The sequence below is a fragment of the Salvia miltiorrhiza genome, chromosome 4 (assembly GCF_028751815.1).
Source record: "Salvia miltiorrhiza cultivar Shanhuang (shh) chromosome 4, IMPLAD_Smil_shh, whole genome shotgun sequence".
Classification (NCBI taxonomy): Eukaryota; Viridiplantae; Streptophyta; class Magnoliopsida; order Lamiales; family Lamiaceae; genus Salvia; species Salvia miltiorrhiza.
Window position 1 is genome coordinate 8,122,385 of NC_080390.1, and position 14,517 is coordinate 8,136,901.

The window sequence follows — 14,517 nt, forward strand, 5'->3', positions numbered from 1 at the left end:
AGGGCAGAGGCGAGGATGAGGGAGGCGACGATGGCGGCGGTCCGGCTGACTGCTGTTGTCGGCTGGAGTAGAGGGGGCGAGTCCGGCGGTAACCTCGCCGGAAATCGTAGGAGAAAGAGGGTTTAGGGATTTAGAGAGAGTGATTTGTGGATTTGGGGATTTTTGTGAGGGATGAGATAAGGGGGACGAGCGAGAGAGCGAGAGTCGGGGGAAGGAAGAAAAGACAGAGAGAGCGGCGGCGGCACTCGCCGGCCGTCTGTCGACGGGAAATTGAGAGAAAAGGGGAGAGTTTCATGAGTTACTTCATCTGGTTCGGTTTTGAGAATGAAAGAACGGGATTTGAGTGAGTTTGATGAGGGGAAGAAGGTGGTGGTGGCAGCTGGTGGCTAGGGGTGTAAATGAGCCGGGTCGAGTCGAGTATTGCCGTGCTCAGACTCGAGCTCGACTATTTTCATGAAGCTCGAGCTCGAGCTCGACTCGACCGAGCTTGATTTTCTTGAGCTCGAGCTCGACTCGATGCCATACTCGTGAGCTCGAGCTCGACTCGATTAAGCTCGATTGTGGAGCCTTACTCGAGTTTGAGCTCGAGCTCGAGCTCGTTTAAGCTCGTTGAGCTCGAACTCGTTCAAACTCGGTGAGCTCGAGCTCGTTTAAGCTCGTCTGATACATGCTTCAACAAATTGAATAAAATTACAAAGCATTTCATTACGAGAAGTACTTCTACAAATCAATTATAACAAGTCTTAGATATCCAAAACATCGATTAGACTCGAAAATGCACATTCAAATAGTCTAAAGGCATCAAAAATTCAAAAACTAACAAGTCTTGAATCAAATACAACATAATAAAAGCAAATTTGCAACTTCTTCTTATAGATAATGCTCCAAGCCTCCAACATCAAGTCGTCTCTCCAATACGAACACCAACCATGTAAAGGCTGCAAAAGACGATCAAGACGCTTCAGCAAGGAGGGTAAATAGATGACACTCGGTACAAGATCAACCACAAAAAATCAAAATACTGCTCACCCTCTGAATTTAGTACCGAATTTCTAATAAACTAGAATAATGGATTTATGTCCTAAACTTGAAATTAGTACCTCAATGTAGCAGCAGGCCTCAAAATCTTATTCAGGTCATTCTTACCATTGGCATAAATTAGTTATAAATCTATATTCACATATATGATCAATACTCGTCTTAGTTTTATATGCTGAAATTAAACCAAACATTCAATAAAGTTCACCAACTCTCCAGTCAAAGAGCTTATCAATAAGCTGCTCTATAAGCAATATAGGATGGAATATATAGAAGCAATATATATATAAGCTGCTCTATAACTATAAGCAATATAGGATGGAATATATAGGATGGAATATAGCAATACAAGCAAAAAAATGTTACATTTAACAGGATGATAAATAAATACCATTGCAAAGGTTTCTTCTCACTCTCAAGAAATGGGAAGCATAATCTCCAAAGATTTCTTCTCACTCTGTAGTATAAAATAAGATAATCAATTTAAGTTAAAATAAATTTAAGAAATCATAAAATATTAAGAACATAACTCACTTTGTTCTTTCTCTTCACACCATGAAGACTACGACACCAATCTCCTCCACAAATCAATGTTTGCACTGTATCGGCATTCAATGAGGCTCGATATGTATCAATAACTCGACCCCTGCGCTAAAAGTAGCTTCTGATGCCACAGTTGCACTATATGTTCTAAATGAAGTTAAGGACTGCACACAACCAACAACAGCAATGAAGTTCAATGAAGTTCAACAGACAGCAACAAATAATGCTAACTTCAAAACACAAACAATCACTAACATATGCTTTCTGTCACAAAAGCTGTAGTGCAGAATAATACAGAATTAGCTATAGACTATAGTGTAGAATTAGCAGAATTAGCTATAATGCTAATTTCAAAACACAAACAACAATCACTAACATATGCTTTCTGTCACAATCACTAATTTGATATCACAAAAGCTATAGTGCAGAATTAGCAGCAAAAAAAAACAGAAACTAAGATTTCTATCTATTTGGACATGAATCCAACAAAAAACAGAAACCACAACCAAAATTTAGAAAATAGAACCTGTTGCACTGCTGCTACTGTTGCGTCGAGGAGGGCAGAGCCGTCGCGGCGTCGCTGCTGCTGTCGCGGTGGGCTGGGAGATGGCAGTCGGAGGAGCAAGCTCGATCCAGATGAGCAGAGTGAACGGAGATGACAGTGGGCGACGGTAGAAAGGTGTCTGGTGGCGATAAGAAACGGCAGGAATGGTGGATGGAGGTCGTGCTGCTCGTGCAGCGCAGAATCGCACTGAACCGTGCGTGCTGCACTACTGCTGCTGTTAAGCTGTCCGAACCTTCGCCGGAAAGGCCGAGCCGCCGTCGCGTCGAGTGTCGGAGTGCGTGTCACCGGCCAGCCGAGAGAGAGAGATGAGAGATTGGGGGTGGGCGGCGCCAGCAGCTGGTGTGAGTTAGGCTGTTAGGGTTTGTGTAATTCAATTTCAAATTCACTAGTTGTTAGAATGGGCTTAGGAATTGGGCCATCTTTGTGGGCTTTGAAATATATTTAATTTTGGGCTTATATATTATATATTATATATATAATTATTTGAGCTCGATTAGGCTCGCGAGCCTAACGAGTCGAGTATCACGAAACTCGAACTCGGTACCAACTCGAGTAGCTCGAGCTCGACTCGACTAACATCGAGTCGATTTCGAGTAATCTTCGAGCCGATCCCGAGTAGCTCGCGAGCTAGCTCGACTCACTTACACCCCTAATGGTGGCGATTTCGCCGGGAATGGAAGGCGGCGGCGCCGGCAGGAGAGAAGAGGGAAGAGAGGTAGGGAGAAAGAGGGTGGAGGGCGGCGAGAGTGATGAGAGAGAAGGGGGAAGGTGATGTGTATAGAGAGAGAGAGAGTGGGGTGTGAGAGAGAGAGAGTGGAGTGTGTGTGTGTGTGTGACGTGGTGATGATGTGGCATTCCGGCGTCCATGTCAGAATGCCGGTCGCCGGAATTGAAAAATGTGTCAAAATTGAACAACTTCTTAAATTGGTGTATTAAAATGTAAAATCCTAACATCGCGTCAAATATGAATTTTCGGCAAAGTTTGTGTATTTTGGTGCAAATTTCCCATTTATTTATAATATTTTTATATTTAATGAATATATATTTTAATTTTAAAATATGGATGTGTTCAGTTTTTATATATATGTAGTTTAAAACATCTTTATTCACTTAATAAATCTCCCAGCCATTTATTAAAATTTGTACCCTCAAATCATACTACGATTGAGACTGAGGAGATGAGGGACGACAACATAAGTTGTCGACGATGGCCCTCGTTAGAGGTGGCAGACGTCTATGCCGTTAGAATCTAAGGTAGATGGAAATTAAAAAGTCGAAGGAGAAGTTAGATAGCAGAATTGGGGTTCTCAAAGTCTTCCGTGCTTTTGGCAGAGAGAGATCTAGAAATCGAGAGAAAGAAAGTCAGACAACATTTTGTGAAAGGGAGTTCAATTCAGCTCCCAAATCCACTCGCCGTGAGGCATTCATCGTCGACGCGGCAGCGCACCTCGTATAGCATATTCTCGTCCAACAGCACTGCCTCCACCTCATTCGACATCTTTCCTACTTCGTCGTTTTGTTTGCGTCTCTGTCATTGGTGGCAGCAAATTCTCCTTTGTAGGCAGCGGAAAAGTCGAATTCTTCGTCGACGAGGGGGCGTTATATTAGTGGATCGGAGAATTATGGAGGAGGAATTGTGATAAATTGTTTCTGTCAAATTGGTGGAAAAAAAATGACCAACATAAATGATGGAGTACTTTTACTAAATATAAATAATGATACATTATAAATGACATAAAATGATACTTTTAACGTATGCAAATGTTACTTCGCAAATGATAATTAACTTTTTTTTAAAATATATCACTTAAAACCTCAATTATATCTTGAATTATCAAAAATATTTTTTTTAGAAACCTTGAACTATCAATTTTGTAATTTTACAATTCATCCATTTTTCAGACTTTCAATTAACAAGGCATATAATGATGTCGTTTTATATAATGCAAGTTAAAAAAGAATAATTCTAAATACATCGTGGCAACCGGCGAGCCATATATATCAAATTTTCGGAGCAAAACAAATTAGTCCGAGGGTATAATTGATACCAAATTGATAGTTCAAGATTTTAAAAAGTATTTCCGATATTTCAAAATATAATTGATAGTGCGAAACTAATTTGAAGTTTAAAGTGATATTTATCATTTTTTAAACAGATCTTAATTTTATTTTTAGAGTTATGAATCACACTTTATTTTGTATATTATAAAATGGAAAAAATATCACTAAACCACATGGCTTGTCGTATTATTATTATTGTTATTATTATATAAGAAAATATGAATTTAATTTTAATATTATGAATTATATAATTAACCTTAGTAATGTATATTGTTGTTACTAGATTGAGTTATTAGAAATTTCATTACATGTTAATTACAATTTGATTCTTACATATATTAATTAATTATATTTAATTAATGATAAAATTCATAATCCTAGCTATTTTGTTAATCTTTCCAAACAAAGAACAATGAATATATTAGGATTCATTTTGTACGAATTTATTTTTCCGAAAATAATATTCTCAAAACTACCCATAAAATTAAGAATGGACATTGTACATCTTAGGGTGTGTTTACTTTGTTAGTAAATTTTTCATTTGAAAATGATGGATAAGAAAATGTGAGATAATATTATTTTTTCTCCTTTTTTATCAGTGTTTACATTGTTAGAAATAGATAGATAAATTATACTACACTTATCCTATACACTTGTTTACTTTGTTGGAAATGAATAGATAAATTAGTAATTTTACCAAATTGCCCTCAATTATAACTCATGGTTAATTACCAAGATTAAACCTCTTGAGATTAGTTATAGCTCAATGTTTTTTTGGTATCCTTTTTTTTCAGTTTCAATTCTATTCAATTATGACATAAAATTATTTTTATCAAATAATTTTACTTTTCATCTATCATTAGGTTTGAAATTAAACAACAATAATATAATTAATTACGGTTGAAATTTATTGTTCCAAATTTATACTATAACTTTTAATTTTATTTACAAACTTTGAAATTAATATATATATATATATACACACACACCCTCTCTCTCTCTATCTTGATCATTAGGCTCTTCTTTCATGTTTTAGATTGCATTTTCAACAAATACATAACATTCGCCTTATACCTGACTAAGCACATCATAATATTGATATTGGCCAGCAAGAAAACAAAAAAGGAAAAAAAAAATAGAAAAAATTATTCCACCTCCACCAAAAACAAGAGCACCATAAAAACACCAAATTCAAATAACACAGAATTCATGGCAGTCTTTCAAACACAAACATAAACAAGTTGCATCATAGAATGCTTCTTTACTTGCAATCCTACTGTCAAACTCAAAAGATCAATTTTGTTCTCTTAGATACGAGGTTGATAAGAACATCTAACAAAACAGAGTTCTAAAATATAGAAGCAAAATCATTCAAAATACTTCAAAATAACTATCCTTCAAAACAACTCCCGATTCAATTGGGTAACAAATTCGAGCCGCGCTTCGTCATCGAGGCAAAACTTCAGTGCATCAACTAATGCTGCCTGTTCTTCGTGGGTCCAAGACCGTCTTGATTTGCCCATCTGCATTTGACAAGAAGTAATAAATCAAACTCTATTAATTAAAAATAGATAGATCAAACTCTATCAATTAAAAGCAACGGCACCACGGCCGATCAACCAGTGCTTCACAACGGTAGCAGAAACTGCTCCCACATTTGTAATCAAGTCTTTTTAGATATCTTTGATTCTCTTTAGTTTCGACTCCAGCAAGAGAAGCCTCTGTTGGCACTCAACAGTTGAGCAATATCAAGAAAAACAGAAAAAAGTCGAAAGAAGCATCAACTCGACATAATATGCATTTCTTCACATGGTTATCTTCACTGGTGTTGGGGTTACTAGCAAGAGATGATGGAGCTGCAATAAAGCATGTAATACTGAACGAAAATCACGACTTATGGTTTTACCCGAGCGTCTAAAATCAAACTTCACAATACGGTTCTTAGTATGGTGTGCTAAGATTACCAAAAAAGATGCAACTTTCTCTTCAATCCCAATATTTTTGGTTGGAACTAGGCCTCCAACGTGTTCCAAAAGAATATCACATAAAACAAAAGCTAATCAAACATTATATTTAACTTTGAATTTATCTTCCAATTTCTCGATTAGATTTATGGAAAGGCAGAATTTATCTAACCCTGCCGGTGATATTCAGCAATGGCGATGGGAGGCAGACGGCGGAGCGACGGTCGAGACTGAGACAGCGGGAGAGAGACCACTCACGAGCACTCTGTAGGGTTCCCAAATTGAGAGAGAGACGATGGGAAATAGAGACAACGAGAGAGAGAGAGCGACTGACCGATAATCAAGCAGGTGGCGAGGCAGACGGTGGAGCTGGGTGGAGCGGCCACCGGGGCTGAGCAGAGCGGCGCTGATCAGAGAAGATTTTTGGGATTTCTAATGTTTGCAGGAGAGAATGAGAGAATCGCCTAACCTTACATTTTCAGAGGGTAAAATTGAAAAGTTAAAAAGATTGAAATGTTGGAAAATATTTTCGCACCCTTCCAATAGGATAATATTACCCAACATTTATGAGAAAATGAGTGAAGGGCTGCCCGAATAAATTTTCTAGTCTGACCGGAAAAAATTATCCATCATAGGAAACATATAAAAATAATGAAAAATATATTTTTTTTAATCTTTTCTATCAAAGTAAACACACTCTTAATATAATTGTATATGGAGATCAGGTTGTTCTTTATTCCTATAACACTGGAAATTTCAATTTAGTAATTTACGAAGAACAAAAAATGCAAATATGGAAAGTCAGAAGGGTACTTCCCTAAATTACAAATCCCGACCAGCAGAAGAGAAAATTGACCCTCTCAAAAAAAAAAAAAAAAAGAAATAGAAAATTGATGTGTTTTCTGTCAGTTCATTTCTGCTTCAAACTGTTTTATTTCTCTCAGATCTCCAAAACCTCTCACTAGGGCTTTGACTACATACAATTCTTGGTCGTTTTGCCCTTTGCAATTTTCTGTTTCGGACAATTCTAATCGTGGAAGTTCTTGCGCCTAATTCATGAAAACTTGGAATTTTGCGTTCCTCAGTTTTCTTGTTTTTGCGGTATTGTGTTTGAGTTTCGATCATGGCTCATCTCAATCGGAGGAGGCTAAAAAGAATAAATTTAGAGAGCGTGAGGCCACTGATGATGCTCTTGGTTACCCCAATTTGTAAGTTTTTCTCCCCTAAATCTCATTATTATGGATTAACACTCTTTCATTTTAATGCTATTTCGCATTTTCAATCTTAAATGGGTTCTTGTTGGTGGTGGCTGAATTTGATTATTGGTGTATTAGTGTCAATCAGTTGGAACCGAATGTCTGTATTTATTCTTGATTTGTGATTTTATTTAAAGATTAAGTCGTGCATTTCATTTTTCAACTCTATTGAAGAGTTAAGTGATGTATAAAATTTGATGGTTTAATATCTCTGTGGATAGCGATGAGGACGAGCTGTTGAATACACAATGCCCTCGGCATTTGGAACTTAGGTGGCAAGCGGAAGTGAGTTCTAGCATATATGCAACTCCGTTGGTTGCAGACATTAACAGGTGACGGAAGGAATAGGTGTAATTTGTCCTACGTTTATTGTATATTTAATTGCACATTGCATGTTTGTTCACTTCCCCTTATGGAACATTGATGCCATGCAAAATCACCTAGGTGAGATTTAAATGTTTAGATGGTAAAAGAGATTATCTTTTTAACAAGGTATTGGCATGCTTTACATATGTGTGTGTATATTGATTGAATTTTACGAGCTATCTTAACTGCTTACAATGGATGTTTGTCTATTTAATTATTTATTACATGCTTTGACATCGGAATTTTGATAAATTCTCATATATATCCAGTGATGGAAAACTTGAAGTCGTAGTTCCTTCGTTTGTGCATTACTTGGAAGTCCTAGAAGGATCTGATGGAGATAAATTACCAGGTAGTTCCAATAACAATTCATATAATATCTTGTGTTATTACGAACAGAGCTTATGGTCTATTTGGGTTTAATTTATCTTCTTGTATATCTAGAAGGAGAGATGCATAAAGAATCAAATAACTAATATCAGAGTGCATAGTGATCCCTATTTGTATAAGAAACAATGTTGGTTTATTCTATAATTGAGCACTTTATCAGGATGGCCAGCTTTTCATCAGTCTACGGTCCACTCTAGTCCTCTTCTGTACGACATTGATAAGGACGGTGTCAGAGAAATTGCTTTAGCCACCTACAATGGTGAAGTGCTCTTTTTCAGGTAACTACCGTTCACGCTAAATGCTTCCCTTTTGCATGGAATTATAGTTATTCTGACTTAGCTTATTAATCTCTTTTCTTAAAATAGGGTTTCAGGATACATGATGTCAGATAAACTGGAGATTCCAAGGTTGAAAGTTAAAAAGGATTGGCATATTGGTTTGCTTCCAGATCCTGCTGATCGTTCCCATCCAGATGTCGACGATGCCCAATTGATCCAGGATGCTCTTGTGGAGTCATTACATCGTAAGTTCATTTCTCTGGTCATTTGAGCATCACATGACTTTGGTAGTTGTACAAACAACTTCCTTGAGATCCGAAATGTTATTGTTGTGATTGCACGATGCTTTAAAGAGCAGCTATGACCATCTTGTTTTAGGACTTTCCTAATAGGGTTAGTGCTTCTTGGGATAATAATTTAATTTCTCAGTGTTATAGACATACAGGGTTCTTCATAAATTATCTATTATACAAATTTTGACTGATTAGCTGTCGTTTCTGTTCTCTTTCTCTCAAAGAATAAACAGATAAGTGTTGCCATCTGCCAACTTTTCCATTTGAAGTGGACTTTAAAACTCTCTATTTCAGTATTCAAACCATCATTGTAAAGTTTGCCTCAGCCCTGAGGTGGAATATATACTGATTTAGAATACAATAGCAACACCGAAGTAGTATGAGCTGACCAATTTACCAGTTGGAGAATGGTAGAGTTAATTCTATATAAATGGCAGGTGGTATACTGTGTGATACTTAAGTTGATCAATCATCAAGCCATGGTTTCTTTTCTGAAATTCCAACAATAGCTATACTAGAACAATAGTAGTATTTGAGTTTACTGTATGAAGATTTATTATGATTAGTGTTTCATGCTAAGTGGGGTAAGAATGACATAGCCCTGGTTTACAGATATATATCTCTTTATGCTGCTGTTTGGTAGTGTATATTTTTTAAAATGTATCTCTAATTCAAATTATTTCTCAGAGCCCAATGCAAGTACACTTGCAGAAAATACTCTGCACTCCACAGCAAGTCACCATGACTTGTCAAATCCTATCCCAGAAGAAGTTCATCATGACACATTAAACAGCACAATCTCTTCTGATATTCAAAACAGTCAGCTGAATGGGAGCACACTAGCTGCAAATACCTCCCACTCCACAGAGAGTGACCATGACTCATCTAATTCCGTCCCAGAAGAAGTTCACCACGACACATCAAACAGCACAACCTCTTCTGAAGACAAAAAGAATGACAGTCCACTGGGTGCAGACATCAAGATGCCACCACAAACAAATGATACATCTTCTGATTCTGGATCTGAGAAAGCTAGTGGTGAAGAAAGTGGAAAGACCGCAAGAAGAAGGCTTCTTGAGGTGAAAGATACAAAAGACAATGACGATGTACATGCTGCAACTGTAGAAAATGATGGAGGTCTGGAAGCAGAAGCTGATTCTTCATTTGAGTTGTTCAGAGAGACTGATGAGTTGGGTGATGAGTATAACTATGACTATGATGATTATGTTGATGAGAACTTGTGGGGAGAGGAGGAATGGACTGAAGCACAACATGAGAAGTTGGAAGATTATGTTCACATAGATGCACATGTCTTGTGCACTCCAGTAAGTATATCGATGGTTGAAGCTTTTTCTTGTCAGCTTCTTTGTTAGTTTGGACAACAGTATCAATTTTGGTTCTAATCAATTTCAGGTCATAGCAGACATAGATCACGATGGTGTCTTTGAGATGATTGTTGCTGTTTCTTACTTCTTTGACCGCGAGTAAGTTTGTTTTATACCTGTAAAGTGTCACTCTTTTTATAGCCTCTGCATGGTTTATTCAGGTGACATTCTGAGAAAATAGGTATTACTTGAGCCTCTGTAGTGTTACTTTTAGCTAAATCTGTGTTGCACCGGAAATGATCACCTGTAGATTTGTATTAGGTAGCTGATTAAAAGGTTTCGACACAATCTCGTTTGCACTTCTTTTCTGTAACTGTTATTCTGTTGCTCAATCTTCAAAGTTGCAATATCGGGAAGATACTCGTATTGATGAATGAGCTGAGATTTGAAACTGTGGCTCATTTTGATATTTAGGAAGTATGAAGAGGTTCTTGCTTCTTTAGCCATGTGTCATGTTTCTAATAAATTGCGCCTGCATGGTTATTTTCAGCTGATTTATTTGAAGTTTGATAGGTATTATGACAATCCAGAACATTTGAAGGAGCTTGGTGGTATCGATATCGGAAAATATGTTGCTGGTGGCATTGTGGTTTTCAACCTTGATACAAAGCAAGTTAAATGGAGTGCACAATTGGATATGAGTGGCGAATCTGGAAAATTCCGAGCCTACGTATATTCTTCTCCTACAGTTGTTGATTTGGATGGTGATGGAAACTTGGATATTCTAGTTGGCACTTCTTTTGGCTTGTTCTATGTGTTGGACCACAAAGGTGTGTGTTCTAGTATTATTGAATTACTTTTAGTTGCATAGAATTTACCAATAAATTCTCTCCAGAATCTGTTATTACAACACTTTTTTAAGGTTTCCAATTTATTTTCTCTTGTGGTTGTGGATATGAAAGAAATATCTGTAAGTAACTTTTACACAGTTTGTAGAGATTGTTCTTGGTCTGCTTAAATGGCTAACTGGTAAATGGAGGTGCTTCATTGCACAAATGGAGATAAGAATGCTATAATAGATGCTATCTAGTTGTAGGCTAGAACCGTATTCCTACTGTCATTGTTATTGTATTTGTTATTGGCTCTGATCCTTCCATATATTGATGTATTGTACTTATTGCTGCTAATTTACTGATTCAGGCAAAGTTAGAGAGAAGTTTCCCCTTGAGATGGCTGAAATTCAAGGAGCAGTTGTTGCAGCCGACATTAATGATGATGGGAAAATTGAATTAGTTACAGCTGACGCCCATGGAAATGTTGCTGCGTGGACCCCACAAGGCAAAGAAATTTGGGTAACACATGTGAAGAGCCTTGTTCCACAGGTGATCTGTGATATCTTGACTCCTATATTGGGTTTTTTCAACCTATACTTACACTCATGAGCAATTACTTGTTTTCTACAGGGGCCCACCATCGGAGATGTAGATGGGGACGGTCACACCGACGTTGTTGTGCCAACTCTATCTGGAAACATATACGTTCTTAGTGGCAAGGATGGATCAATTCTACGGCCATATCCTTATAGAACACATGGTAGAGTGATGAATCAAGTTCTTCTAGTCGACTTGAAAAAACGTGGGGAGAAGCAGAAGGGGCTCACGATTGTTACTACATCATTTGACGGGTATTTATACCTCATAGACGGGCCTACATCATGTGCTGATGTCGTGGATATTGGAGAAACAGCGTAAGATTGTTTGGAACGATATAAATGACTGCCCATTCTTTGAACTACTGCTATTTGTCTATTCACTGAAAAACAACTCTGTTTCTATGACAGATATAGCATGGTTTTGGCTGACAATATAGATGGTGGGGACGACCTTGATCTTATAGTTGCCACCATGAATGGAAATGTCTTCTGTTTTTCAACCCCTTCGCCACACCATCCTCTCAAGGTAATAGCTGAAAACTATCGCCTGTTTGCAATTGTTGGCAGACTTCATTTAATTTCTCTTACAATTCTTGTAATTCCAGGCTTGGAGATCACCAAATCAAGGGAGAAATAATGCAGCACATCGGCACAGTCGTCAAGGAATTTATGTCACTCCATCATCGCGCGCTTTCAGAGATGAAGAAGGGAAGCACTTCTGGGTTGAAGTGGAGATTGTGGATAGATACAGGTTTCCATCTGGCTCCCAAGCACCTTATAATGTCACGGTATGTTACTCCTCACTATATACTACGTTTATTATTTTTGTTCATCTATTTTGTAATCGTCCCATGTATTTCTTCTTTGTAATCATAGATAAGTTTGTTGGTTCCCGGTAATTACCAAGGAGAGAGAACGATAAGGCAAAACCAGATCTTTGATCGTCCTGGGACACATCGGATTAAACTTCCGACAGTAGGTGTAAGAACTGCTGGGACGGTAATGGTGGAGATGGTTGACAGGAATGGAATCTATTTCTCAGATGATTTTTCACTTACATTCCATATGTACTACTACAAACTGCTGAAGTGGCTTCTTGTCCTTCCAATGCTCGGAATGTTTGGTGTCCTCGTCATCCTGCGCCCCCAAGAAGCCATGCCGTTGCCGTCATTCTCGCGGAACACTGATTTGTGAAAATAGAGTTTGATAGGTGAATATCTGACACATACTTGGCATCAGCTACAGAGAAAGTCGAAGTGCAGTTTTGCAAGAAACTCTTGGGAGAGACCTAATTGATGAAAGTGGATTAAGCGGCGAAATTATGTACATGGAATTTAAATTATCAAGATGTTCCCTCTCAGAAGTTGCTGACTGATTGAATTGCCCTACTTGTGAGGAAATACGATCGTGTCATTCATTCTTTGTAAGGCAATGCTGAGAAAAATCTGATCATGGAATTTTCGAAATTGATTCTATTTCATCTGTCTTTTCTCGTCCTTTTTTCATTGCTTGCAGTTTCAATGATGGTCATGGTGGCATTTGGAAATTGCACTATGTCTATTTACAAGAATTATCTTACATGAATCACCATTCTTAGTATATACACAATACATGTGGATTCCAGCTTTGATGTTTTTCTTTTAGATACTCCTTACATTAATAACGTCTCAAAAATTTCATCATAGATCTCCGATTCTTAGGTTGAAAATTCATTAGAAATCTCAAATTTTGGTGGGAAGAGGTGGGTGGTGGAGACCGCTGGATATGGCAGTGATTTCATGCCGACGGCAGGATGTGGTGAGGGAGAAGGGGAGAAATCGAGTTGCAGATGGAAAGAGCAAAAGAGAACGATGATACCCTATTTAGGGCATGTTTGATATGGGTTTATAGGTATGATAAATTAAATTAATACAGATTAGTGTGATGTTTGATATCATGTGCAGTTAATATGGTCAACTCCTACTTAATCCCACTTCTCCATGCTATTTTGTGGGAATAACCCATACTAATAATCCGCCCACCCCCTCGGATAACTTTAATCCTGCGAAGTTGGATAAAAGTTTTGCTACCCTTCCTCACGCATATCGATGCAAATGCCCAAGTAATGGTGGACACATATGGTATTTTTAAAATTATATGAGGATAGTTTTGGTATTAGATAATATAATCCAACATAATCATATGGATATCAAACACAATATAGGATTAAGTAGTCATGATATCAAACACTCATGAAATAGTATAAATCCACACTAATCCACACTAAATTTTCAAGATAATTTTAATCCTAATCAATCCTAAACTGCAAATCAAACGGTCCCTTAGAGTTTAGCAATAACTTCAATTTAGGCCTTATTTATGAAGTGAAGTATTATAAATAAGACAATCCAAAAACGAAATTGAGAGGTTATTAACGAGAAGAGTGGGTATATTTGAACAACATAAAGAGTTCCAGTTCCACAGCAAGAAGAAAGAAAGTGTAATATTTAAAACATGACAAGACAACAAGTGTTAAAATGAAATGGAATAGAGAGAAATCCTAGTAGGGTTGCAAGACGGGCCTCTTACCGAGCCTCTTGATTTCCCGATCCATCTGGCCAGTGAGCATCAATCCAAACATTTTGTAATCGCAAAACAGAGACCAAAAGGGGTGCCCAAAAGTTGCAGGAACATTCCCTTCCACGAAGAAATGGCTATACCAAGCCAAACCGTAACCAATCAACGGCACCACTATCAATACCCACAGATTAAACATCACTGCGTATATCAAGCACACAATACTGCAAAGGGTTCCTGCGAAATGCCACCGCCGCGTCGCCGCCTTCGAGTGCTGGCTCACGTAGAACGGCCAGAATTCTTCCATACTCCTGAAATTCATGCCTAATTCCAACTCAGACCAGATCGGAATCGCTATCGATTGGCGAGGATTGGTTGAGGGGTGTGATTTGAAGTGCAGATGTCAGTATTTTGTATTTTGCGGCAAGAGATTATATTAATGGGGATTTG

General features: G+C 37.7%; 2 protein-coding genes and 2 long non-coding RNA genes across 4 annotated transcripts; 1 reads left to right on the forward strand and 3 right to left on the reverse strand.

Moving 5' to 3' along the window:
- Positions 1–680: 680 nt before the first annotated feature.
- Positions 681–1,711, reverse strand: LOC131022564 (uncharacterized). The gene is made up of 3 exons (XR_009101338.1): positions 1,573–1,711; positions 1,430–1,495; positions 681–938 (listed from the first exon to the last, which is right to left on the reverse strand). It is a non-coding gene; the product is annotated as an uncharacterized LOC131022564 (long non-coding RNA).
- Positions 1,712–5,440: 3,729 nt separating this feature from the next.
- Positions 5,441–6,909, reverse strand: LOC131022567 (uncharacterized). The gene is made up of 3 exons (XR_009101339.1): positions 6,506–6,909; positions 6,344–6,436; positions 5,441–5,730 (listed from the first exon to the last, which is right to left on the reverse strand). It is a non-coding gene; the product is annotated as an uncharacterized LOC131022567 (long non-coding RNA).
- Positions 6,910–7,203: 294 nt separating this feature from the next.
- LOC131022565 (protein DEFECTIVE IN EXINE FORMATION 1) lies at positions 7,204–13,008 on the forward strand. Its single transcript, XM_057952075.1, has 13 exons — positions 7,204–7,379; positions 7,649–7,759; positions 8,063–8,145; positions 8,344–8,461; positions 8,549–8,706; positions 9,442–10,079; positions 10,168–10,238; positions 10,653–10,909; positions 11,280–11,461; positions 11,543–11,826; positions 11,920–12,037; positions 12,117–12,299; positions 12,388–13,008. Exons 1-13 carry the CDS (start codon positions 7,228–7,230, stop codon positions 12,703–12,705), a joined length of 2,673 nt encoding a protein of 890 aa, XP_057808058.1. The 5' UTR covers positions 7,204–7,227; the 3' UTR covers positions 12,706–13,008.
- A 913-nt stretch (positions 13,009–13,921) lies between these two features.
- Positions 13,922–14,517, reverse strand: LOC131022566 (uncharacterized). Its single transcript, XM_057952076.1, has one exon. It carries the CDS (start codon positions 14,387–14,389, stop codon positions 14,051–14,053), a length of 339 nt encoding a protein of 112 aa, XP_057808059.1. The 5' UTR covers positions 14,390–14,517; the 3' UTR covers positions 13,922–14,050.